The following is a 27,239-nucleotide window of genomic DNA, read 5'->3' on the forward strand; positions in this document are numbered from 1 at the left end:
ATGATGAATACGACCCCCAGTCCGCCCCCTCTCCGGTCTCTGGCGCAATACTCCCACACTGGTCAGGTAATATCAAAATCAGATCCTTCCTTCTGGGAGATTGCGTTATAATCCCTCTGGCATCATCTGATACTTCATCTGAGCAGCTGCTCCACTGCAGATCCAGAAACCCAAAGACTTAGAGTGGCAAAAACAGAAAAGAGAAACTGATTCATGCACACTCTGAAAAGCTGGAAACATGCTCAACGTTCACTATTGTAGTTGTATTGAATTGAATTGAATGCTATGGAGGAGAGGCGTCATTGTCTTTGGCATCATTTAAACACTCCAGATGACAGCATCATCTGGAGTGATCCCTTCCCCGTTCCCTCCACCCCCAGTGGACCACTCTGTAGTGAACAAGTGGGCTTTGATCTCTCCCTACAATAGAACACTCAGTCTGTCTATGGCTCTGACTCTTGCCCCCTACAGTCTATAGGCATCTGGTAACCCCTCTAACTATCACACCCACTCAACTACAGATTTCATATGCACTATTCATTTGGTAGGCTCTTCGTTCTGTGCAACTTCTAAACCCCAGTACAGTTGAGAAACAAGCTGTAGCATGGATACGGTAAATAGTTGTGGTGTGTGTGTTTACGTGCATGTGTGTGTGTGTGTGAGGGGGTGAGAGAAACAGTTTCTGAACTAAGGAACGGAACAGCTGTTTCAAAGGGCTGGGTCTTTGAGTGGCAGTGTCAGGTTAAGCCCAACCATTACAGAGTTAGCATGACAACAACACTGCTCACAAAAACCATGATTAAAACATTACATCTAGGTAATTACCACGATATTGGTGCTAACATAAACCATGACCATGTGTGTTATAATAGCCTATAGTAGAAGGTGTCTCTTCCTGTTGGGGCAAAGTTTTCCAGGCCTGTTTGGTTCGCTCGTGTGAACACATCTGAATAGAATGATTTTGCACAAAGGCAAAGGTATTACAATGGGCTGCACCTGAGCAATGATGGAAATCATAACGAGACAGTGTAAAGTTTAGGGATGCAACAGACCAAAGAACAAATGCTCTCTCTCTGTTCTCAATTTCGGCGGCGACTTTGGAAAGACATGGTTGGATAGGGGATGGGGTGGGATGAGGGTAGTAGCATAGAAAATGATTAGGAGGCCTCTAAGTAGCCAAAAAGGTTATGGTTAGAATGGGCTGGCTCTGCTCTCTATTGAGGAGCTTTTCCACCATTTTAATGGGTAGTCAACTGGGGGTGAGGACTCCTCTCCCGCACATTCTTCCACTTCTCTAGCTTCAAGACTATATGTGTATGTGTCCGGTGACACGTACCTGTAGGACTCAGCGTCCAGGCGAGCGAAGATTGGTCAGCTTCTCCAACGTATCAAGGGTGTGTGCAGCGCCTGGTCCCCGGAGACCTCTTGCACGTCCGAGACGAGGTTTACTATATGGCTTCCACCCCTGGAGGTGAGAGAGATAGAGACCAGGGGCAAGCAGGTGCATTCTGGGATAATGAGGGAGATGAGTTTAGTTCACTGATAGGCGCTAAATCAGATATAAGATTTATGAGTGTGGTGATTATCAGTTTGTCCTAGTCCTGATGCACCAGGGTTGTGTTGCTTGCCGTTTACCAACTTCCCTGAGACAGCCCTAAGGGAAGGGTCGACAGGTCAATTGGTTTCGTCAGCCATTGGGGCGGTCCAGGGGCGGCGCGCTGGAGGAAATTGGGGATAAATGCCTTGCTCAAGGGAACGCGTCACACGTATATATCAATATATATCATTGCTAAGCGGCTACCTGAAGCCGGATCCAAGACGCCAACACAACAGTGTGTCTGGCTAATGCATTTAACTGACAGAACGGGCCGGCCCACGGTGGGCGAGCTGCAGTCTCCCAGCATCCTCAGCAAACGGCGCGGGCAGCGGTGAAGGAGAAGTCTCTGCGTGTTTCACGCATCGGGACTGGGGGACATGTGTACCGTAAGGCTTCTGGGACGTGGCGCGCTGGAAACTGTGGGGATGATGAGGACGAGTGTAACAATGAGGGATTCATGATGCCAGCAGCCATCTCAGAGGGTAACGGGGGGTGCTGTGTGGGTGTGGAAGAGAGAGAGAGACGAGAGAGAGAGAGAGAGGAGAGAGGAGAGAAGGAGAGAGAGCGTAGGAGAGGAGGAGAGAGAGAGAGAGGAGAGAGAGAGAGAGAGAGGAGAGAGAGAGAGAGAGAGAGAGAGAGAGAGAGAGACGCGAGAAGAGAGAGAGAGAGAGAGAGAGAGAGAGAGAGAGAGGAGAGAGAGAGAGAGAGAGAGAAGAGGGGAAGAGATGAGAGAGAGAGAGAGAGAGAGAAAGAGAGAAGAGAGAGAGAGAGAGAAGAGAGAGAGAGAGAGAGAGGAGAGAGAGAGAGAGAGAGGAGAGAGAGAGAGAGAGGAGAGAGAGGAGAGAGAAGAAGAGGAAGAGAGGAGAAGAGAGGAGAGAGAGAGAGAAGAGAGGAAGAGAGAAGAGATGAGAGAGAGAGAGACGAGAGGAGAGAGAGAGAGAGAGGAGGAGAGAGGGAGAGAGAAGGAGAGAGAGAGGAGGAAGGAAGAGAGAGAGAGTTCGATAGACAGCTAGTACAGAGACAGAAGTGGTTAGAATTGATTCATTATAATCCATTATATTCAAATGGTATAGAGAAGGTCAGGGGGTGAGATAAAGGAATAGGAATGAGTGAAAGAATAACCAATGATACACATACTGAGAGAAGGCTCTTCAGAGTCTTGAACTGCAATCTTTCAAACCAAATCAAACACACACACTTGGCGACAGTCTTACCGGACACTTTTCTGAAGTGTTTGTTTAGTAGTGAGGGGATGAATCTGTGTGACTGTGTGTTGTGAAAGGGCCTTCTGGGTATGTCTGAGGGGTTAATTGATAGCCTCCTGAGATAATAACAGAGGCGAGACCTAGCTGAGCCAACACACAGTTAAAGAGGTGAGGAGGTTTACTGTGCTACGGTCCAAGGCCTGTCTGGAAAACCAACACATAACAAACACACACTGGTTGTGTCCAAAATGGCACCCCATTCCCTAATCCCTACATAGTGCACTCCTTTTGACCAGGAACCACAGGGTGACATTTGGGACGCATGCATGCTCTCCTTAATACATCACCGTCCCTAACCGGAACTCTGGGGGGGGTGAGTGTGTGTACACAGTCACACAGACATTTGAGGCCCCTAGAGCATATAAGAGAGTAGCACACACAATGTCTTGATTCTTGTGTCCATGATACAGTGAAGTAGCTGAGGTATAGAACTCTACTGGGCGCTAGATTCTCAACATGTTATAACATGGTAACACATATTATAACATTGGATGTTACTTCTATTCCCTCTATCACTCTTCCATATCTCTCTCTCTCCCTCCATGTCCCTRCCTCCCTCTCTCTTCCTCTAGGTTTTATGATGAGATAGGCACTCCACTGCTCTCTGATATCAGGGTGAATTACACAGAGGACTCGGTCCAGTACGTCACCCAGCACCTCTTCACCAACTATTTCAACGGCTCAGAGATCGTCATCGCCGGCAAATTGACCAATCAAAGTGCAGACTCCCTGCACGTCCAGGTCACCGCCAGCAACAGCGACAAGAGCATCGTCCTGGAGACAGACGTGGCGTTACGGCAAAGGGAGGTGGAGACGGAGAGGCACGTGAAGGAGGCGGCGGCCGGGGTMGGGTCAGGGGTTACAGGGGCGGGCACGACAGGGTCAGTGGCGGATGATTTCGTGGAGCGTGTATGGGGTTTCCTGAGTGTGAAGGAGGGGCTGAGGTCCAGGCTGAAGAGCCAGACCAGCAGGGAGAGAGAGGGACATACCCAGCAGGCGACTGACCTCTCCCTGACATACCACTTCCTCACGCCCCTCACCTCCCTGGTGGTGGAAAAACCTCAGGTGCTGGCCGACGGAACCATGGCCGAGGACACACCCACCCCCACCCCTGTAACCACAGAGACAAATAAGAAGGCTGTTTCAGCCAATGAGCTGTCGGATGAGACAGAAGGGGAGGAAGACACAGCCCAGAGCCTGCACTTGAAGAAAGACCAGCCGGGTGGACAGAGTTCCACAGTTACCAAGACAACGGGTTAGCAGGCTTGAGGCTTTTGTTTCTGACTTAATCCATTTGATCAAATGCTTCCTGTTATCGATGCCAATGCCAACAAATAGAAACTGAGAGGAAGTATTGGACTATTGAAAACATATGACCTGTACAAATCAAAGTCTGTTTTGTCTATAGGTAAAGTTTTGAAGAGGCCAGCCCAAAAATCTGTAACCATCTCCAAAACATCAGGTTAGTGGTTCTGAGGCTCTGTTAGAGGGAGGGGGACTGGAGAAAGGTACAGTAGACTCTCTCTACTCTCTGTGTGGGCCGACTTTAAGTTAGGAGCCCAGTCAGACACACAGCACTCATTCCAGACAGTCAAGGGGTCGGAGATGTCTATTTACTCTGAAACTGAACTACAGAATGTTTACAGGGGCTAATTGAAGTATCTGCACTGGGCCTGGGATTGGTACTGGGAAGTACACACAAACACACACACACACACAGTCACGGGAATAGACACACATGTGCGTGCACACACACTAAACCTCACACACACACACACTGAGACTGAGAGAGAGGTCAGTAGACTGAAGAAGACACGTGAGATGACATCAATGACCCTGTCATTACTGTTGCTCTCTCATCTCCTGAATTTGCACTTAGCTCAGGTCTCACAGGCCCACTCAAAGCAGGAAACAACTAACAACCTACAACTAACTGCCGACACTAACTGCCGACAACTAACTGCCTACAGCTAACTGCCTACAACTAACTGCCTACAACTAACTCCCTACACTAACTGCAATACAGCTAAACTGCCTACAACTAACTGCTACAAACTACTGACTACAGCTAACTGCCGACAACTACTGCCTACAGCCTAACTGCCTAACACTAACAGCAACAGCTAACTGCCTACAACTAACTGCCTACAACTAACAGCCAACAGCTAACTGCCTACAAACTAACTGCCTACAACTAACTGCCTACAGCTAACTGCCGACAACTAACTGAATACAGCTAACTGCCTACAACTAACTGCCTACAACTAACAGCCAACAGCTAACTGCCTAAACTAACTGCCTACAACTAACAGCCAACAACTAACTGCCTACAACTAACTCTGCCTACAACTAACTGCCTACAACTAACTGCCTACGATTTACAGCCTACACTGGTATCTGGTGATATCTGATTATACATTACAGTATAGTCATTTGTGCTTCAGACCCACAGATATATACAGAAAAGTGTATTTATCAGACCTGGGTTCAAATACTATTGAATGTATTTCAACTACTATTTCCCAACAAGTATTCATATCCTCAAATACACTGACTCCCATGCATTTAACCCAGGTATTTAAAAAAAAGCATTTAAATAAATACCTTTCAAATACAATTTACAATTAGATTTTTACAAATAATCATTCAGATACTCAAATAAAAGTACTTGTTTGGATGTGTATTTGAAAATGTAATACATTTAAAATACTGCAATACACATGTATTTGAATCCAGGTATGCATAGATGTACTATTTTCTCATATTCCCTCATATTCAATACCAGTGTCTCTATATCCCATCTCTCACACACCAACCCCCTTGCCACAGCGGACGGCGATCCCCACTTTGTGGTTGAGTTCCCCCTCAGTAAACTGACTGTGTGTTTCAACATCAACGGAGAGCCAGGACACATTCTCAGAATGGTATCTGACCACAAGCACTCTGGTAAGATTGTCTTCAAGAGATTCTGACTTTATGTTTGATGTTCGGTTATGTGTTTTCATATGATTAATGTGGTCTATTTGTGTGTGTGATCGTGCGTGTGTATGTGAGTCTAGGTGTGACAGTAAACGGTAAGCTGATAGGGGCCCCAGCGCCAGCGGGCAGCCACAAACAGCAGAGGACATACTTCAGCACCCTTACCATCGTGGTGAACCGACCCAAACGTTCCTACATCGAGGTCACCCCCAAGAAGGTCATTCTGGATGGACGTGACCGCCTGGTCCTGCCCTGCGACACCACAGTCTCCGTGGAGAGTGGCGGGCTTGCGGTGACGATAGTGGGAAAGTCCACCGTGACCGTAACCATAGGAAGAACTATTAGTTTCGTCATACTGGTGCATCAGTACAAGAACCCTGCTCCCTATCAGAGAAACCACCTGGGATTTTACATCTCCAACAGCAAAGGGCTGTCACATGACTGTCATGGACTACTGGGTAGGTATCAGAAACTACTAGTGGAAGGTGGGAGGTGGAGGAAGGGGTCTTGAGCCGAAATGGAATTAGGCCCTAGTGAGGATTACCATTGGTTTGCCTATAGCTCTGTGGTTCTGTTCCATTCTGACCCTCTGTGATTCTACTTCCAGGTCAGTTCCTGTATGAGGAAGTGGGACTCGCAGAGCTTCCTGGCAATGCCACGGCAACAGGAGACAACAGCACGTTTGAACGGTCACACATCCTGAYGGTCAAAGGGCGTTCAGTGCCGGTGGTCCAGAAGACCCGGCGTATCTACAGCGGACGTCAGAGCGTGGACTGCTGGTTCGCCAGGAACAACGCAGCCAAGCTGATCGACGGACAGTATGAAGATTATGTGGTGTCACACCTATTCGACACGGGCGATTGGCCCCACGGAAGTAACGTAGCCTGAGACAGGAGCCAATAAGGAGCCAGCAATGAACTTGTCCCGCCCACACATAAACTATAACCCCAGGTACAGCTATAGTAGCCAACATGCTCTTTTCATACCCTCTGACGCTAAACCTCTAAATCAGCTTTCCTTTTGACCCACATACTCACACTCCAAACTACTCAACTACCCATAGAGTTAGATAAAGGACTCATCTTTCTATCTGTGCCATATACAATTGAAGTCGGAAGTTTACATACACTTATGTTGGAGTCATTAAAACTCGTTTTTCAACCACTCCACAAATTTCTTGTTAACAAACTATAGCAAGTCGGTTAGGACATCTACTTTGTGCATGACACAAGTCATTTTTCCAACAATTGTTTACAGACAGATTATTTCACTTAAAATTCACTGTATCACAATTCCAGTGGGTCAGAAGTTTACATACACTAAGTTGACTGTGCCTTTAAACAGCTTGGAAAATTCCAGAAAATGATGTCATGGCTTTAGAAGCTTCTGATAGGCTAATTGACATTATTCGAGTCAATTGGAGGTGTACTTGTGGATGTATTTCAATGCCTACCTTCAACCTCAGTGCCTCTTTGCTTGACATCAGGCAAAAATCTAAAGAAATCAGCCAAGACTTCAGATAAAAAAGTCTGGTTCATTCTTGGGAGCAATTTCCCAACGCCTGAAGGTACCACGTTCATCTGTACAAACAATAGTACGCAAGTATAAACACCATGGAACCACGCAGCCYTCATACATCTCAGGAAGGTGATGCATTCTGTCTCCTAGAGATGAACGTACTTTGGTGCGAAAAGTGCAAATCAATCCCAGAACAACAGCAAAGGACCTTGTGAAGATGCTGGAGGAAACCGGTACAAAAGTATCTATATCCACAGTAAAACGAGTCCTATATCGACATAACCTGAAAGGCCGATCACAAGGAAGAAGCCACTGCTCCAAAACCGCCATAAAAAAGCCAGACTACGGTTTGCAGCTGCACATGGGGACAAAGGTCGTACTTTTTGGAGAAATGTCCTCTGGTCTGATGAAACAAAAATAGAACTGTTTGGCCATAATGACCATCGTTATGTTTGGAGGAAAAGGGGGGAGGCTTGCAAGCCAAAGAACACCATCCCAACGTGAAGCACGGGGGTGGCAGCATAATGTTGTGGGGGTCTTTGCTGCAGGAGGGACTGGTGCACTTCACAAAATAGATAGTTTCATGAGGAAGAACAATTATGTGGATATATGGAAGCAACATCTCAAGACATCAATCAGAAAGATAAAGCTTGGTTGCAAATGGGTCTTCCAAATGGACAATGACCCCAAGCATACTTACAAAGTTGTGGGAAAATGGCTGAAGGACAACAAAGTCAAGGTATTGGAGTGGCCATCACAAAGCCCTGACCTCAATACTATAGAAAATTTGTGGGCAGAACTGAAAAAGCGTGTGTGAGCAAGGAGGCCTATAAAACTGACTCAGTTACACCAGCTCTGTCAGGAGGAATGGGCCAAATTCACCCAACTTATTGTGGGAAGCTTGTGGAAGGCTACCAAAATGTTGACCCAAGTTAAACAATTTAAAGGCAATGCTACCAAATACTAATTAGGTGTATGTAAACTTCTGACCCACTGGGAATGTGATGAAAGAAATGAAAGCTGAAATAATTCATTCTCTCTACTATTATTATGTCATTTCACATTCTTAAAATAAAGTGGGGATCCTAACTGACCTAAGACAGGGAATTTTTACTAGGATTAAATGTCAGGAATTGTAAAAAACTGAGTTTAAATGTATTTGGCTAAGGTGTATGTAAACTTCCGACTTCAACTGTTGCATCTGTGACATCAAGGGCAGTGCCATTGAGGCTATCTCCATTTTAAAGTAGTCAATTTTCTTCTTCACAATTGGCTGATCCCTCCTGGACATGACTCCAYCTTGGTCACCAGGAGGAATCAGCTAATGAAGTTGGAAGTCCCACCCAGTTGACTACATTAAAATGGTGGAAGCTCTCAATAGCACAGCCCATTCTAACATAACCTTTTGGCTACTAGAGGCCTCTATCATTTTCTATGCTACTACCCCATCCACCCATCCCCCTCCAACCATGTCTTTCAATCCAATTCCTGTTGCCTACTTCCTGTTGTTTTTTCCTCAGGAGCATCTGCACTGAATAACCAACCATCAATATTCTTGAATATATTTTTTTACTATTTTTAATATAAATGTAATAAGGACATTGTTTGACGTGTATCGTTTTATACTGTAATTTTGTACTTGTAAATATAACCTTTATTGAACCGGATGAACTTTTTGTGTGTAAAGGAAGTAAAACATAAAAACAATATTTATTTGTAAAGATCAACTTTTTTCTGAACAGCTCTAGATTGTGAGAACACTTGAAACATAATACTAACATTACAAAGTAAACAGTTCTATGAAAGTAACTAACAGTTAACACAAACATTTAGTATAAGTATGTGCTGTATGTGGCCCAAGCAGGAATCACACCCAAAACTAGTACTGTGCTCCATCCTGCTGAGTTAATCCCATCAGGTCTTTAAAGGCAATGTCCTCATGTTCTTAGAGCTCATATTCACGGTAAACGCTGCTCAATCAGGAATTGCGTTTAACAGCCCCATTGTCTACAACTCGTATTGGGACTGAACCCAGGCCTTAGTCATTGCAGGAAGGCAGGCTCTTTGCATGCTAGGTTTAGGTGCTCACTGGGAGAGCAAACAAGTAAACCTGGTCAAGCTCAAGTGGCGACACTCTGCTTAGGATCACACCTGGTCACACCAGACACCCCCCTAACTAACTCTCTCCTCTACTAGTCCCTGTGCCAATGACTAGCTCCCCCTCTAACCGCCCTCCTCACCCCTCCTGTCATCAGTTTGGTGTCAAAGGCCTGTTGGCCCCCCACACACAGGTGTACTACTCTGCGTCCCGCTCAGGTGTCTGTCATCGAGCCCAGGGGTCACCGGGTTGACCCGAGCCACCAAATGTATTCAACACTCGTGTTTTTTTTTATTATACAATTTTACTTGAATTGAAATTATAATACAAACAATAGTAACAACAGTTAAGACAAAAGACAAAGACCTTTTTCTTGTTGTATCATAAATGAATCATGAATATATTATAGCAACATGGCACTTTCAAGTYGATATCCATTAAACATTCAGTCACAATTCAAAATTCTGTTTCCACAAAACACATACATGATGGATTGGAGTAACACTAAATACAATATATATTATAGACAGAGCATTTTTTTTTACAGTGAATAATTAGCATAAGTGTAGTGGTGCAGGTCCTCACCGTAGCTGTTCTACACATTTGAGGTCACGTGAAATGACAGTCTCACAACCAGAATCTTTCACATCACTAAGACATTAAATGGTTCCAGGAACATAATTCAATTAATGCAAAAATGGCAGTAGTGTATTTTCATGTTAGAGTTAACAGCTCAATGATTGAGGAATGTGATCTATAAGAATGAACATACAATGGTCAACTGAACACTGTTTTGGTATCTCAGGTAATCTCTGAATTGACCGTGATCATTTCTGTGATACCACTTGGAAATTACATGTCATTACATGTCATTACCACAGGTTTAACCCCAAGTAATATGAATACAGTAAAATAGACAACAACAAAAATAAGAAAATACATTAGAATGTTCAAAATCACTCCATAGCACTAAGCTCTTTAGTTCATAGTAGAAACATTGCAAATATTTGTATAAGTCCAAATCAATCCCAAATGGACATCCATGAGGTATATAAAATGATGTGGTCCATTTTCCACATAGAATACCATTTTCCGCCTTGTTAAACATCTTCTGGAGATAGTGTGAAGAACTGTTCCAGACCAGACTACTACAGTCCAACTCAGAGATAAAACATTTCCAACTTTAAGGTCCAACTCCTCCAGCTGAGTTACAATAGTCTGACAACTGATCTGAGTGGACGTGATAGGTGAAATCAATGATTGAAACTATCCAGCCCTTCCACCTGTTAGTGGCGAAGGAGGAAAAGAGACAAGGACACTAGTAGTGGATTCTACAGGTCCAAAACAGACTTTAAACGTATTTAATTACAGACCATTAGACGCTGTATGTCAAGGTTTGAACTAAGCAGTAATCTGTATGATGAAGGAAAACAGAGCAGATTGTACTGTCAAKGAGCTCTTTGGAGATCAACAAACACCCTTTTCACAAAATCCCCCGAGAGAGAGAGGACAGATTTACTCTTTCATCATCACTGTCGTGTTCCCTCAAGCTCACACTGTGCTCTCTAATTATCTCCATTACGAGACACTGTATAGCCCCACCAAGCTTGTTGTTTCGGTAAACAGGGACTGCAAGGGTGAAGGACTTTTTTTCTCTTCATCCTCATAACAGCCAAGTCATCAAAGACATCATTGGGATGTGTACAATGAAAAAAAGCTCATCTGTGTGATCTGGAAGGAGCGTACATTCACACAGCCGTGCTCGTGTTTGTGCGTGGCGCGGGTCAGCGTGTGTGTCAGGGTCTTGWAGAGAAGGATACCAGAGCTACACCTCCACCCAGCTAGGTATTATGCCCACCACTGGAAGGCTAGAGTGGGACCCTCCTCGGACCATTGTTGAACAATCCTCCTCAGTGTCTGTCTCGACTGTCAACAGGACCTGGATGAGGGAGAAACACGTCAGAGAACAGATACACAAACATAGAGACACCGTCACATAAACATGCGAGCAGCTGTCGGCCAAGATGAGGTGATGTCTCCAGGTCTGGTGTGCTGTTATTCCCACTCCAAGGCTATAAAATCCCACTTTATTCCCAGTCTGGAATATTGTCCAGACCACTGCTCCACCACATATAATCCCAACAGAGCGGAATTCCAATTTCATACAGTTCATGGAAAGGCCTTTATGCCATAATAAATCCACAAACAGAAAGTATTCAGACCCCTTGACTTTTTCCACATTTTGTTACATTACAGCCATATTTTAAAATTGATTCAATAATTTTTTTTACAAATCAATCTACACACAATACCCCCTAATGACAAAGCGAAAACAGGTTTAGACATTTTTTCACATGTATTACAAATAAAAAACAGAAATATCTTATTTACATAATTATTCATAAGTGTTGCTATGAGACTCTAAATTGATCTCAAGTGCATCCTGTTTCCATTTATCATCCTTGAGATGTTTCTACAACTTGATTGGAGTCAACTTGTGGTAAATTCAATTGATTGGACATGATTTGGAAAGTCACACACTTGTCTATGTAAAGGTCCCACAGTTGACAGTGCCTGTCAGAGCAAAAACCAAGCCATGAGGTCAATAGAATTGTCCGTAGAGTGCCGAGACAGGATTCTGTCGAGGCACAGATCTGGGGAAGGATACAAAAAATGTCTGCAGCATTGAAGGCCAAACTGAGCAAATCGGGGAGAAGGGCCTTGGTCAGGGAAGTCACCAAGAACGAGATGGTAACTCTGACAGAGTTCCATAGTTCCTCTGTGGAACATCTCTGCAGCACTACACCAATCAGGCCTTTATGGTACTGGCCAGATGGAAACTACAGCCCACTTGGAATTTCCAAAAGGCACCTAAAGGACTCTCAGACCATGAGAAACAAGATTCTCTGGTCGGTTGACCTTTGGTCTGAATGCCAAGCATCACGTCTGGAGGAAACCTGGCACCATCTCTATGGTGAAGCATGGTGGTGGCAGCATCTTGCTGTGGGGATGTGTTTCAGTGGCAGGGACTGGGAGACTAGTCAGGATCGAGGGAAAGATGAACGGAGCAAAGTACAGAGAGATCCTTGGTGAAAACCTACTCCAGAGCACTCAGGACCTCAGACTGAGGCAAAGGTTCACCTTCTAACAGGACAATGACCCTAAGCACACAGCCAAGACATCACAGGAGTGGCTTCGGGACAAGTCTCTGAATGTCCTTGAGTGGCCCAGCCAGAGACTGGACTTGAACCCGATTGAACATCTCTGGAGAGACCTGATAATAGCTGTGCTATTAATATTAATACCATTTAAATGTAGTTGTTTTTTGCATTGGATATACAGTGGCAAGAAAAAGTATGTGAACCCTTTGAAAATACCTGGATTTCTGCATAAATTGGTCATCAAATTGTATCTGATCTTCATCTAGGTCACAACAATAGAGAAAACACAGTCTGCTTAAACTAAACACACAAACAATTATACGTTTTCATGTCTTTATTGAACATACCGTGTAAACATTCACAGTGCAGGGTGGGAAAAGTATATGAACCCTTGGATTTAATAACTGGTTGACCCTCTTTTTGCAGCAATAACCTCAACCAAACATTTTCTGTAGTTGCGGATCAGACCTGCACAACGGTCAGGAGGAATTTTGTACCACTCCTCTTTACAAAACTGTTTCAGTTCAGCAATATTCTTGGGATGTCTGGTGTGAATTGCTCACGACGTCATACCACAGCATCTTAAATCGGGTTGAGGTCAGGACTGACTGCGCCACTCCAGAAGGCGTATTTTCTTCTGTTGAAGCCATTCTGTTGTTGATTTACTTCTGTGTTTTGGGTCGTTGTTCCGTTGCATCACCCAACTTCTGTTGAGCTTCAATTGGCAGACAGCCTAACATTCTCCTGCAAAATGTCTTGATGAACTTGGGAATTCATTTTTCCATTGATGATAGCAAGCAGTCCAGGCCCTGAGGCAGCAAAGCAGCCCCAAACCATGATGCTCCCTCTACCATAGTTTACAGTTGGGATGAGGTTTTGATGTTGGTGTGCTGTGCCTTTTTTTCTCCACACAGTGTTGTGTTCCTTCCAAACAACTCAACTGTAGTTTAATCTGTCCACAGAATATTTTGCCAGTAGCACTATGGAACATCCAGGTGCACCTTTGCAAACTTCAGACATAAAGCAATGTTTTTTTTGGACAGCAGTGGCTTCTTCCATGGTGTCCTCCCATGAACACCATTCTTGTTCAGCGTTTTACGTATCGTAGACTCGTCAACAGAGATGTTAGCATGTTCCAGAGATTTCTGTAAGTCTTTAGCGAACACTCTAGGATTCTTCTTAACCTCATTGAGCATTCTGAACTGTGCTTTTAGTCATCGTTGCAGTACGGCCACTTCTAGGGATGGTAGCAACAGTGCTGAACTTTCTCCATTTACAGACAATTTGTCTTACCGTGGACTGATGAACATCAAGGCTTTTAGAGATACTTTTGCAACCCTTTCCAGCTTTATGCAAGTCAACAATTCTTAATCTTAGGTCTTCTGAGATCTCTTTTGTTGGAGGCATGGTTCACATCAGGCGATGCTTCTTGTGAATAGCAAACTCACATTTTGTGAGTGTTTATTACAGGGCTGTGAATGTTTTGAATGTTTAAATGATGTATTCAATATAGACAAGAAAAATACAATGATTTGTGTGTTATTAATTTAAGCACACTATGTTTGTCTATTGTTGCGATTTAAGATGAAGATCAGATCCAATTTGATGACCAATTTATGCAGAAATCCAGGTAATTCCACAGGGTTCACATACTGTTTCTTGCCACTGTATTTACCATATCATTTGGAGACAGAAACAAACCTTTTACCTTAACATACGTAGACATAATCGCAAATGATTAAATCCTTCCAATAGAAATWAAAAAAACAATTTAGTTATGAATTGAATTTTGATTAAATGAGTTGACCTTTCACATGGGATGATTTCACTGAACAACAAAAAGGGAATATTGAATGATCCCCAATGATCCATCGCATCTCCCAAAAATGTTTTCAACATACATCTGTAAAATGGTAGTCTAGAAACTAAAGCTTTGGAAGTCTTCCTCTCAGGCTGCCATGTCTTCTCCCTGGACCTCCTCAATGTCCACCTATTGAACATCAGACTCTGAGGCCTCATCGTCACTGTCACTCTCCAACCTTGTTGAGGATGGCTCGTTGTCAGGCTCAAAAAGCCTCAAATTTTCCCGGATGGCCACCAATTTTTCAACCCTTGTATTGGTRAGCCTGTTGCGTGCTTTGGTGTGTGTGTTCCCAAACAAGGACCAGTTGCGCTCTGAGGCGGCTGATGTTGGTGGGATTTTGAGAATTTCATATTTATTTATTTTTAATTTAACTAGGCAAGTGAGTTAAGAACAAATTCTTATTTACAATGACGGCCTAGGAACAGTGGGTTAACTGCCTTGTTCAGGGGCAGAACGACAGATTTTTACCTTGTCAGCTCAGGGATTCGATCTAGCAAACTTTTGGTTACTGGCCCAACGCTCTAACCTCTAGGTTACCTGCCGCCCGATGATGAAGGCAACAGGGGAAAGAGCCTCAGATCCACAAAGTCCCTTCCACCAGGTGGCTGATGAGATATTTTGGCATGACTGCCATATTGCATCTCCATCCCAAAGCCCTTGCTTGGAAGTGTACTTCGCCAGACTGCCAAGAACCTTGCCCTCATCCAGGCCAAGGTGGCGAGAKACGGTAGTGATYACACCARAGGCCTTGTTGATCTCTGCACCAGACAGGATGCTRTTYRCAGCATACTTGGGGTRCAACATGWACGCTGCGGRGTGTATGGGCTTCAGGCAGAAGTCTTCACGCTTTTTGATGKATTTCAGAACTGCASTTTCCTCTGCTTGGAGCAACAGTGAAGTGGGCAGGGCAGTACYGARTTCTTCTCTTAAACCTGTAAGCAGAGTCTGAACATCAGACAGGATGGCATTGTCTCCCTCAATCCGTGCAATGGCTACTGTTATAGGTTTCAGGAGTTTCAGGCTGKTTACCACGCTCTCCCATAATACATCATCCAGGATGATCCTCTTGATGGGYCYCTGTCCATATCAGCAGACTGTGATATGGACATTTCTTGGAGKGACTCCGTCCCCTCCATGAGACTMTCAAACATGATGACAACACCACCCCAACAGGTGTTGATGGGCAGCTTCAATGTGGTGCTCTTATTCTTCTCACTTTGCTTGGTGAGGTAGATTGCTGCTATAAAACTCGATGACCCATCAAATACCTAACCATTTCCTTGGCTCTCTTGTAGGTGTTTCAGTTCCATGATGTCCTTGAGGAGCAGATTCAATGCATGAGCAGCACAGCCAATGGGTGTGTGATGTAAGGGTAAGACTCCTCCACTTTAGACAAAGCAGCCTTCATGTTCGCAGCATTGTCTGTCACCAGTACAAATACCTTCTGTGGTCCAAGGTCATTGATGACTGCCTTCAGCTCACCTGCAATGTAGAGACCGGRGTGTGTGTTGTTTCTTGTGTCTGTGCTCTTGTAGAATACTGGTTGAGCGTTGGAGATGATGTAGTTAATAATTCCTTGCCCACGAATATTCGACCACGCATCAGAGATGATTGCAATACAGTCTGCTTTCTCTATGATTTGCTTGACATTCACTTGAACTCTGTTGAAACTCTGCATCCAGCAAATGAGTAGATAAAGCATGTCTAGTTGGAGGGGTGTATGCTGGGTGAAGAACATTCAGAAATCTCTTCCAATACACATTGCCTGTGAGCATCAGAGGTGAACCAGTTGCATACACAGCTCGAGCAAAAGACATTCATCAGCATTTCTCTGACTATGTTCCTCCATTGAGACAAAAAAACTTCTGATTCCAGGAGGGCCATGAGCTGTTGCTATCGATAAGGTGTCTGATTAATCATTTTCACCTCGAATAGAAGTAGAGGGATTTTTGTCAGAGGTTACTTGTTGTGAGCGCTGAGGGAACTTTATGCACTTGGCCAGATGATTCTGCATTCTTCACAAATGATTTGGCACAGTATTTGCAAATGTACACAGCTTTTCCTTCTATATTAGCTGCAGTGAAATGTCTCCATACATCAGATAGTGCCCGTTGCATTTTCCTGTAAAAGAAATGTGTAGAAAATAAAAATACAATTCCATGTACAGATAAATAGTTAAGCAGTTAGATTAAACAACCCCTTTGTAAGATAAATGTTTTAAAATGAAACATGTATGGAAACAGGTGAATTAACACTCCTCAGTTAGCAGGCCCAAGCAAGCTAAAACCCACATGGTAGCAAAAACTAACTAGCAGAAATTTTTAACACGTTAGAAATGATTTAAACACACTTTGCTGTAGGCTACTATTTACTAGTTAACAAAAAAAGAATGTATGTCATATAAAATATATTCACCCCACCCTGTATTGTAATCAAAACTTACCAGAAAGCATGTAGTCCTTGGCTCAGACAGTGTAGTAGTGTAGGCTCAATAGCATCTCATTAGTGTGCAAGATCTTGAGAATCAGCTGTACATGTGATGGAAGAATGCACTGTGCATGCAGAGGGTTGCAATTCCATTGAATTGGGGATAGTTTAACCAAAATATGCCACAAGACCTAGAATTGCCTTGTGTATCCCACAAAAAAGGTTCACTATTATATTTTGATGAGTTTAAGCTAAATTCCCAGGCTTGGTAGTGAGTGTTGCAACCCGAGGAAAGACGATTTTTACACACCACAAAAAAAGGTCCATAAGCTAACTTTTTTGATGAATTTAAGCAAAATTCCCCAAATTCCCAGGCTTAACTTCCCATGGAAAAATTATTGAAATTTACCAGAAGGTTTCTGACCCTTTGCAACCCTAGCGTAGATTGATGAGGGGAAAAACAATGTAATCCATTTTAGAATAAGGCTATAACGTAACAAAATGTGGAAAAAGTCAAGGGGTCTGAATATTTTCCAAATGCACTGTATGCTAGATACAGAGACATCTTGGATGAGATTATGGTGCATGCATGTGTGCGACTGTGTGTGCGCACTGCAGACATATTGGATGAGATTATAGTAATGGGAGAAGCAGAGGCAGAAAGGGGGCTTGCCCAGCCTTCCTCTCTCCCCAATATAAGGCCAATCCCAAATACATCTTCATTCAGATACACTCAAACCAAGAGGCCAGACTATTGATGCTGTGTCTGTGTTTCTCAAACATTTTGTTATGATAAAAGTGAAACAGCRCACTCTGAACACCATATGGCCACAGCTGACCATGGATGAAATCATTCCCCAACACTATTCTACAGACCGTGTCAGGAACTGAAATCAAACTCATTGCACAGACTATTGCCCAACCAAACTCCAACAGTTCTCCTTAATCAATGCCCTCCTCTCTCCCATGGACATAGTTCTCTCCCTCTTTCTTCCCCTCCTCTTTCCATGACATCAATGACTGGAAATTAATTCCAAATGTCACTTTTATTCCCGGGATGAAGGGATGATTTGTTGCTGCTTGGCAGAGTACCAGGGACGAGGAGGGAGAGAGAAACACTGCCAGTCTGTCATAATCATTGTGACTCCAGAGAGAGGGTGAGAAAGAGAGAGAGGACAGATCGAGAGAGTGTACAGTAACACATTGAATGCTGTGTAGGAGGTCAATTCTGTCTGATTACCCAACACAGAAGGCTTCTGTCGACAGTCTCACTACTCCAATATACACTACATGATTTCACAGCCACTCAAATGGAACACTGTACACCCACTGGAGACAGTTAACTAATATCATAATGACATCACTATTCACCACATACTAACTGTTCTCCCACCAAATACAATTCTCACAATGGATCCAATGAAACAAGGTGATCACACACTTACGGTAGACTACATCAACAGATGAGGAGCAACTCTACAACACAGAAGACACGTGACTCAACGACGTGACAACTGTCAGGCCGATCTAGCTCCATACATCCATCACTCGTGTCTTACCAAACAAGGAATGTCAATAACATCGCTGTGATAATCAGACTGGTATTTTCCAGAACAACCGGGACAGGTAGGACATTGACTCAATTTCACACGACCCGGTCCAACTCGGGTAACGGACCCACAGAGAAACAACACCACAAATTGACGGGAGAAAACGGAGACAAACACAAATGGAGAGAAGGGGGGAGAGGAGGTCGAACGGGGGGGGGTTCCCTGACTCAGTCTTTCCTTGTCAGTAACTAGTGGGCCAGTTGCCCTTTAGACCGACCCAGAAAGCAGTGTGTGGGGGGGGGGGGGGGGGGGGGGGGGGCAAATAAACAGGTGCAGACAGGCTAAATCACTGTGATAAAACATCTATCATACTCTCATCCGTTTCTTTTCTTTCTCAACTAAACCAGACGTCTTGAGCCAGTGTCCCATGGGGATGTGGAGTGTTACGGTGATGTTTGGTGGGAAAGTCTCTCTTACACCCATMGGCTTTAATGTTTTATCATCAAACGGCATCCCTTCATGATCCCACAGAGCAGTAGCACTCAGAGATCTGCAGTCCCCTCTTATGGTTAACTATAGGGCTGGCTCCAATTATTTGACTGGTCGATTGTTTGGGCGATAGGCTGGCAACCAAGATTTTTTAGTCGAGCAGTAGCAAATATACACTACATGACCAGAAGTATATGGACACCTGCTAGTCAAACATCTCATTCCAAAATCATGGGCATTAATATGGAGTTGGTACCTCCTTTGCTGCTATAACAGCCCCCACTCTTCTGGGAAGGCTTTCCACTAGATGTTGGAACATTGAATGGAAGCAAGTACCCGCAGCAGCCTCAAAAGCATTAGTGAGGTCGGGCACTGATGTTGGGCAATTAGGCCTGGCTCGCAGTCAGCGTTCCAATTCATCCCAAAGGTGTTCGATGTAGTTGAGGCCAGGGCTCTGTGCAGGCCAGTCAAGTTCTTCCACACGAATCTCGACAAACCATTTCTGTATGGACCTCGCTTTGTGCAAGGGGGCATTGTCATGTTGAAACAGGAAAGGGCCTTCCCCAAACTGTTGCCACAAAGTTGGAAGCACAGAATCGTCTAGAATGTTATTGTATGTCGTGTTAAGATTTCCCTTCACTGGAACTAAGTAAGGGGCCTAGCCCGACCCATGGAAAACATCCCCTGACCATTATTCCTCCTCCACCAAACTTTACAGTTGGCACTATGCTTTGGGGCAGGTAGCGTTCTCATGGCATCCGCCAAACCCAGATTATTTCGTCGGACTGCAAGATGGAGTCCAACGGCGGCGAGCTTTACACCACTCCAGCCGACAGACGCTTTGCATTGCGCATGGTGATCTTAGGCTTATGTGCGCCATYTAAACCCATTTCATGAAGCTCCCTACGAACAGTTATGTGCTGACGTTGCTTTCAGAGGCAGTTTGGAACTTGGTAGTGAGTGTTGCAACCCGAGGAAAGACAAATTTTACACACTACAGCACTCGGCGGTCCCGTTCTGTGAGTTTTTGTGGCCTACCATCTCGCGGCTGAGCTGTTGTTGCTCCTAGTTTCCACTTCACAATAACAGCACTTACAGTTGATCAGGGCAGCTCTAGCAGGGCAGAAATTTTACAAACTGACTTGTTGGAAAGGTGGAATCCTATGACAGCGCCACGTTGAAAGTCACTGAACTCTTCACTACGGGTCTATGGAGATTGCATTGCTGTGTGCTCGAACAAGTGTGGCTGACATAGCCGAATCCACTAATATATATATATTTTTTTTTAGGCACACGAGACACCGGTCTTATTCGCGCCCATCTCAGTGAACTAATCCATTGCAGAGGCCGAGACTAATCCATTGCAGAGGCCGCGGGGTGGCACAGTCTAAGAAGAGGAGGAGTGTGGCTGCACAATGCACAAATTGGCTGCACAAATTGGCTCCCTCCCAATTTGTGTACATTCATTGTTTCATAACTTGCATTTGACTGTTAGTTTCAATCAATTCTCCATTACATACGTATATCACCAGTAGTACATTTACAGTTCATTCCTATAATTTATCATCTACAAAGTTGGTTTGGTTACGGTAATGTCTGTTAATGCATTCAAAATATGCTTATTTCAGACTTTTACCGTTCTCATTGTTGGAGTGGACACGTTGCTTGCAGAGCGCACAGCCTATGCTACACTTGTGAGAAACAAATTTTGGTTTACGTCATTACATTTTCATTGTGTTTTGTTTGTAGCGCACCTGTCAATGTTGAGTAAGGACGCGCACCTGATTACGCATAGAAGTAGGTCTACAGGCTACCTGGCCTGCGTGCAAATGTAGGCATATAAATGTGCCCATTTGGGGATCTGATAGTATTTCTGATTGGTTTAATGCACCATCACTAATGAGCTGCAGAGCTTCTCAAAGTAATGTTTTCTTCACCTCAAACAGCAGGCAAACAAAGTCTGTTTTTACATCCATTGAAAATGGCAATTCCTCAATGTATTTAAAAAATCTTTCCAGCTCTCTCCCTTTCAATAACCACTCAGCGTGAAAGGGAAAAATGTCATGCTCTGACCCAGTGGAAACATCATAAAAATAGGCCAACCCGATTACTTCTTATCCCTTACGCAAATAGCCTACAGCTGTGTCTCTTCCAAGCTCACTAGCATGGACAACTTTGAGGGCCCAAAATATTTTATACAATGTTGCAAGGAGTTTCAGGCCAGACCTAAGTTAATAGTTTATACAATGTTGCAAGTTCGCTGTAGACAGGTTATGCGTAGCCAATGTGATTTATAGMATTTTTTTATTTTTTTAAATCAGGACATTTTCTACCTGCAGGCAGCAATGTTTTTATTTGTTGGCTTTTTAGGCTATTTTTACATAGATGGCAATGGCAATAGAAGTTACTTTTTAGGTTTGTATKATTTTCATTTAGATTTGGATAGAATTTTGATTAACCACATGACAATGATTTTGAGGTACAAAGACGTTTTTATAAATGAAACTGTTCCACGAAAATGTGCATATGAAAACCATAACTTGCTCGCAGATCGGTAGAAATGGTAAGAAATTGGCATTCCACATGAGAAATGTTGCCGACTTCTCATGTAGCCTATTACCGGCAACTTCAGGCYYGTAACGGCAGAATCTGCGAAAGCTATTAGGGGCGGGAGGAGGAGGGTCGGGACAGGCTAAGGTTTTTTTCTTCTGGTTATCTTGATCTCTGGCTCCCTCTTCAGTCATTTGTGTCTTATTTCATCAAACAGTGATCTTAAAGCATCAGACAAGCTCAATGCATATATACAGTATATATGATTTTATTAAAAACACATAGGGTGTTTCTATACATGGAAAAATACACGTTTTAAAAATGGTCGAAAGAACAGATGGCTTTCGGTCTACCAAGAATATATATATTTTTTTTTTAAGTCGGGGACATCTCTAGTTAACTGACTCACCCGTGACTCGTCGCCGGTAACCCATGGCGCCGTGGAGGCGACCTTGGTCGAGGAGTCGCAGGAGTCTACCAGGCTCTTCAGAGTCTTGTACTTCCTCATCATCAGACTGTCCACCACCCAGAACATGATGGACTACAGAGGGTCACACAGAGAACAAACTCAGTCAGTACAACAGTGCAGTGGTGGACGCAGAGTGATCACTGTAGCCTAGTAAGCCTGCATACTGTAAACTTTATGCAGGTTTTCTATCCAAAAATACAAGCTTTATGCACTGTCTGGGATACTACATATACCACAGGAGGTTTGTGGTACCTTAATTGGGGAGGACGGCTCATAATAAAATTACTAGAACGGGATCAGACTCATGGTTTCCATGCGTTTGATACCATTCCATTTACTCCATTACAGCCATTATTATGAGCCGTCCTCCCCTCAGCAGCCTCCTGTGAGATATACACAACATTATGCAGAGTGTTAGTGCACGCTGGTTGAGACTGAATGTGAGACTCACGTTGACAATGAAGGGCACGATGAGCATGACCAACACAAGCTCCACCTGAGGGTTAGGTATGTAGTCCAGCAACACAGACTGCAGCTGAAACAGCAGCGTGCAGAGAAACACAGCGTCACAACACACACATACACACTTTCAATTTGGGCAAAATAACAGGCGCATTACACAAGCGACTGTCATCCAATGCCATTTAGATCGTCAATGTTTTGCACTATAATAGAAGGAGCATCTCTTTGGCTCTCTACTGTGTAACATGAGTGAGATTGGAGCTAATGTGATGATTATGTGGTATTCACCATGTCAGAGAGAGAGAGACAGAAAAATGCTCTAAGTATTCGATTTGTCTGGGATGAGCTATGTTAATGACAGTTCGGGCTGCCGCTGCCCCCCCCACCTTTTTCCCCTGAGAAAAAATCCCCAGTGTCGAAAAAAATATATATATCTGTGTACAGAGCAACAATGGAGCAGTGAACAGAGCAACAATGACCCTAAAACACAAAGGAGGTTTGAGCAGGTGATCCACAGCCTCAAACAAATAATCAACCAAACAAGACCCTAGTCCCATATTCATTTGGCTGAAGGTCAATGTTCCCATTCTGTTCAAAGGACAACTCTTTCTCTTTGTTCTCTCCAAAACCTTTCATCTTCCCTTTGTTTTTCAGGCCTGACTTTTTGTTGACTTTAAATTGTCACCAGAGATTTCAAACACAGAACAGAGAAGAAAGAACATGGCTGACACTTCTGCTCTCTCCCTCGAGTGGGTAGTCTCTCAGCTCTCTCAGGATCTGGGTTAGCCCATGTCCCTGGAGCAGGTGGTTGTGGGTACTGTGGGCCTACTCACGTTGGTCCATCCAGGAATGAGCAGCACCAAGCTGACTACACTCTTCTCCAGGACCATGATGAGAAGGTAGACACCACACTGACCGAGCCATGCTGCAGCCTGGGGAGGGTCACCTGGTGAGAAGGAACAGACCATTACTTAATGACCACACTGCAACTATACACACTGACCAACGGACTCAGATCGCCACCTAGGGAAGATCAGCCAGAGAGGACGACACCAGACTGCCACAACCACACATTCATACACACAGACACACAAAAACCCACAAACTCAGTGTGCTGGTCTAAACACGTCCCACGTGTACTATTTGCGTCTCTCTTTCATCTCAGTGTACACAGACAGGGACATGTCTCTGTCATTAACAAACACTGTATGCCTGGGAACATAGCAGAGACAGACAGATAGACAAATGAGATTGAGACAAACAAGAGAGACAGCAGAGAGAAAGGTATAAGAGAAACTGCGGGGGAAAAAAGGCAAAAGACAAAGCCTGACATGATTGCATGTTGTTGTTGTTCAGCTCTTTAAGAGGACAGAGTGGGTTTACACAAACAGCTAAATGTCTTACTATTTGTTTAGTTTTCAGGACTAATAGTTATGACAGAGAGAGAGTATTTCTAGCAGGCTTTTGGGGAAAAGGTCAGCACACAGAGAGCGTGATACAGATCGGATGGAAACTAAAGCCCACTAAAATATTTGGCCAGTGGTCAAGGCACAGCTGCATTTACAATCCGGTGGATCATAATAGTCAATGGAAAAACCAGCATGAAACAGAACCATGTGCAGATACAGTAGAAAAATGACCTTGTGGAATACAGTAGATTAACAGACTAACATTTAAAATCTTATTTTGGTTCTGTATTCCGATTCAAATTTATGGACGGAACCAGTGCAGCAATTGGCTAGAACTTAATCCCACACTATTGTCGCCATCGCCCATTTGAGGATTTTTTTCATGCAATATTCTCATGAACCTACAGCGGCCTCCAGTGGTGAAAGGAAGAAGTGTCAACCTTCATGAAATAATCAGAAAATTAACTGGCACAGCCCTCTCCAATGACACAGTCACAGAACAGTAGTAGTCTATGCTTTGGCCAACCTCCAAACATTTGACACGACCTAAACAGATGTCTAGGAGACTCACCGTATTCTCCAAAGGTGAGCAGTGTGAACTGCTTGTACTCCACGATCCTGGAGACAACCTTGACCCCCGCCCAGATGACCAGCATGCCTAGTGTGGCATCGAGCAAGAAGTTCATCAGATACCTGTGGAAACCCACCAGGAAGCCAGTCAATTATTTGACATGGGGCAGCAGGTAGCCTAGCGGATAGAGCATTGGGAAAGTAACCAAAAGGTCAGTGGTTGGAATACCCGAGCCGACAAGGTGAAAAACCTGTCAATGTGTCCTTGAGCAAGGCACTTAACACCTAATTTGCTCCAGGGGCACCATACTACTATGGTTGACCGTGTAAAACAACACATTTCACTGCACCCATCTGCTGTATGTGACAACAGAACATCTTATTTATTTATCAGAATGATTGGTTGAGACTTTAGATTGGCAGGTGGTTTCTGCCAACCTGTCCAATCACAGCTATGGACTCACAGGGAACAAGGGTCCATTTCTGTGAGGTTGGAGAGGAACACATTGGCGAAGTGGATGAAGAGAGCGCCAATGGCCTGCTTGGACGTGTCGTAAAACCTGTAGAGATGGGGTGAAATTTCGGATGGTCATCACCATGGTGACTTGTAATAGCCAGATACATAAGAGTCAAGCAACAAACATGGACATCTCTAAATCTAATAGAATCTATGATCTTCAGCCATGTGATCAACCGACGGTCTACTGTTCTTCCCTGGGGTTTGATACAGACTCTGATAAGAAATAGAAATTAAAAACACCACTCTTACCAGATCCTCCATGGTCTTCTGATCCCTACGGGCTCACGGAACCTCTTCACTGTAGATAGAGAGAGATGGAGAGACGCAGTGAGAGAGAGACAGCCATAGAAGAGTGAAAAATGCTATATTTGTGTGTGTGTGTACATGTCCTCTGTGGGTCCAGGAGAGATGGATAAAGAATAGCACAGTCAGAACCACATGCTCCCTCAGACCACCCATCCCCATCAGGACACTGGTAGCTCAGGGCTACGTGTCTAACAGGAACCCACTGTTCCTCTCTCCCCATCTAACACAAGGTCTGAGTGTGTGACTGCTCACATACCAATCATCATGTTGTGGCTGCAGTTTGACTCATTATCACCCCAAAACTATCTGAAGGTTAGAATGCAAAGCCACAATTGGTGCCTGGCCTAAAATGATAGCAACTGTATCCAAGAACTCTGGCGCGCAAAAGGTGGGGCCAGTGGTCTGTCAATGGGAGGAAGTCACCAAAATAGCCAAGAGGAAGAGGACTCGAAACAAAGATGGACGCATCTTGGCAAGCGGAGGAGTGGCATTGAGATGGACAGTATGGCTCTGCAGTGCATACCAGTGCAGCGCTTGGCTGAGTAGACCCTTGATTTTCAGACTTGGGTACTCTGGCTGATAAACTCCTTACATGCATGCATACACACGCACTGCTGGCTAAATATTGATATTCTTACTAATAAGTAACTGTGAGGAGGTCAAAGCTAATTGATCCTCCACTCACCTTTAGAGTCTGACCCCTTTCTCTCATAAATCCCTCTGTTGTAAAGTACATGACTACAAAATGTKATCTCACTGTAGATAGAGATATAGACTGAGAGCCTATTCTCTTATATTCAAAAAGGCATGAATGTATTCTGTATGATTTTATGGCCACCCTCTCAAAACATTTTTTTCCATCATACAGCATAAACGTTCACCCCCGTCTTGAAGAGGCATTTCAATAATAAGAATAATACAAATGAAACGGGTTTATAGATTGTTTACAAGTAGTTTATAAGTCTACAATAGTCTAATAGTTATATGATACATTCGAGATCGTTTACATTTGTGTTGATGTGCCACTGATGATGGCTACCAGCGGCGTTTAATATTTTATACCTGGCACATAAAAGGATATGGGAAACATTCTTATAATATACTATTTAAATGGAATTATAATATAATGATATATGTATTATCAGCCTTATAAAGTGCAACAGCAGCCTATCGGATAGAAACGTCAAATAGCATAAACAAACAAACTGCCACGTGCTCATAGATGGAGAGTGTAGCTCTGCAGTAGATACCAGTGCGGTGCTTGGCTGAGCAGACCCTTGACGTTCCCTTTAGAAGTGATTTTTAAGTATTTGATTTGAAACATGATCTGCTATATCGAAACAATAGGTTAGCCTAAACAATTATAAACAATTGAAACATTGTTACGTTCTCTKSTGAAAGATACTCACCCATCAATGTGCTGAAGGCAACTATGGCCAGCAACCCTTGAATCAAGACTCCGAATCTGTTTGTCAAAGCCCCGTTATCGCATCCCTGAGGATTCYCCTTCGTAATGTCTGACATGTTCGAAATCTCAAAAYCTGCATTATTAAATAYTCTTTTGACCAAGAAAACACCATTGTATCCGTAAATGTCCATGTCGAATACTTTAAAAACACCCGTGYCAGACAAAGGACAGGGGGCACTTCCCCTGTTGTTTGCGAGGAGAAATTCCGTATATACTCAAGAAAAACAAAACAACGTATTTGCCATGCTATCACTGCTCAATGTCTCTCTCGTGAAGTTAAAACAAAAGTATTTTGCGAAATAAAAAGTCCCCGAAAATGCGAAAACAAAAGTTCGGAACAGGTTTAATTGTTCTACTCCATATCAAATGTTTTTGAAAGCAACAACACCGCAAAATGCGGGATTCTGACGTCACCTCCTGCTGTTGAATTCCTTGGATCTCTCTGCGAGCGCAGGCGGTCTTTGTTCCTTTTGTTAATGCAGTCACGCGCCCCTGTCTCCGCAGTAGGGGGCCATCCAATGTCCCAAGCGCCATTTG

At 43.9% G+C, this 27,239-nt stretch overlaps 2 protein-coding genes across 2 annotated transcripts in view; one reads left to right on the forward strand and one right to left on the reverse strand.

Moving 5' to 3' along the window:
* The window catches only part of LOC112067888 (inter-alpha-trypsin inhibitor heavy chain H5-like), a 14,905-nt gene extending 5,879 nt beyond the window's left edge, over positions 1-9,026 (forward strand). The window contains exons 6-12 of the mRNA XM_070436502.1: positions 1,343-1,471; positions 1,863-2,079; positions 3,332-4,117; positions 4,271-4,324; positions 5,692-5,808; positions 5,922-6,299; positions 6,449-9,026. Of these exons, the coding sequence (XP_070292603.1) occupies positions 1,343-1,471; positions 1,863-2,079; positions 3,332-4,117; positions 4,271-4,324; positions 5,692-5,808; positions 5,922-6,299; positions 6,449-6,729 (1,962 nt within the window). The 3' untranslated portion in view covers positions 6,730-9,026. The remainder of the gene's footprint in view (positions 1-1,342; positions 1,472-1,862; positions 2,080-3,331; positions 4,118-4,270; positions 4,325-5,691; positions 5,809-5,921; positions 6,300-6,448) is intronic.
* A 117-nt stretch (positions 9,027-9,143) lies between these two features.
* tmem110l (transmembrane protein 110, like) lies at positions 9,144-27,145 on the reverse strand. Its single transcript, XM_023967036.3, has 8 exons — positions 26,644-27,145; positions 25,178-25,226; positions 24,873-24,968; positions 24,410-24,531; positions 23,263-23,375; positions 22,419-22,502; positions 21,908-22,039; positions 9,144-11,396 (listed from the first exon to the last, which is right to left on the reverse strand). Exons 1-8 carry the CDS (start codon positions 26,831-26,833, stop codon positions 11,283-11,285), a joined length of 900 nt encoding a protein of 299 aa, XP_023822804.1. The 5' UTR covers positions 26,834-27,145; the 3' UTR covers positions 9,144-11,282.
* Positions 27,146-27,239: the final 94 nt, after the last annotated feature.

This window comes from Salvelinus sp. IW2-2015, linkage group LG3 (assembly GCF_002910315.2).
Source record: "Salvelinus sp. IW2-2015 linkage group LG3, ASM291031v2, whole genome shotgun sequence".
Lineage (NCBI taxonomy): Eukaryota > Metazoa > Chordata > Actinopteri > Salmoniformes > Salmonidae > Salvelinus > Salvelinus sp. IW2-2015.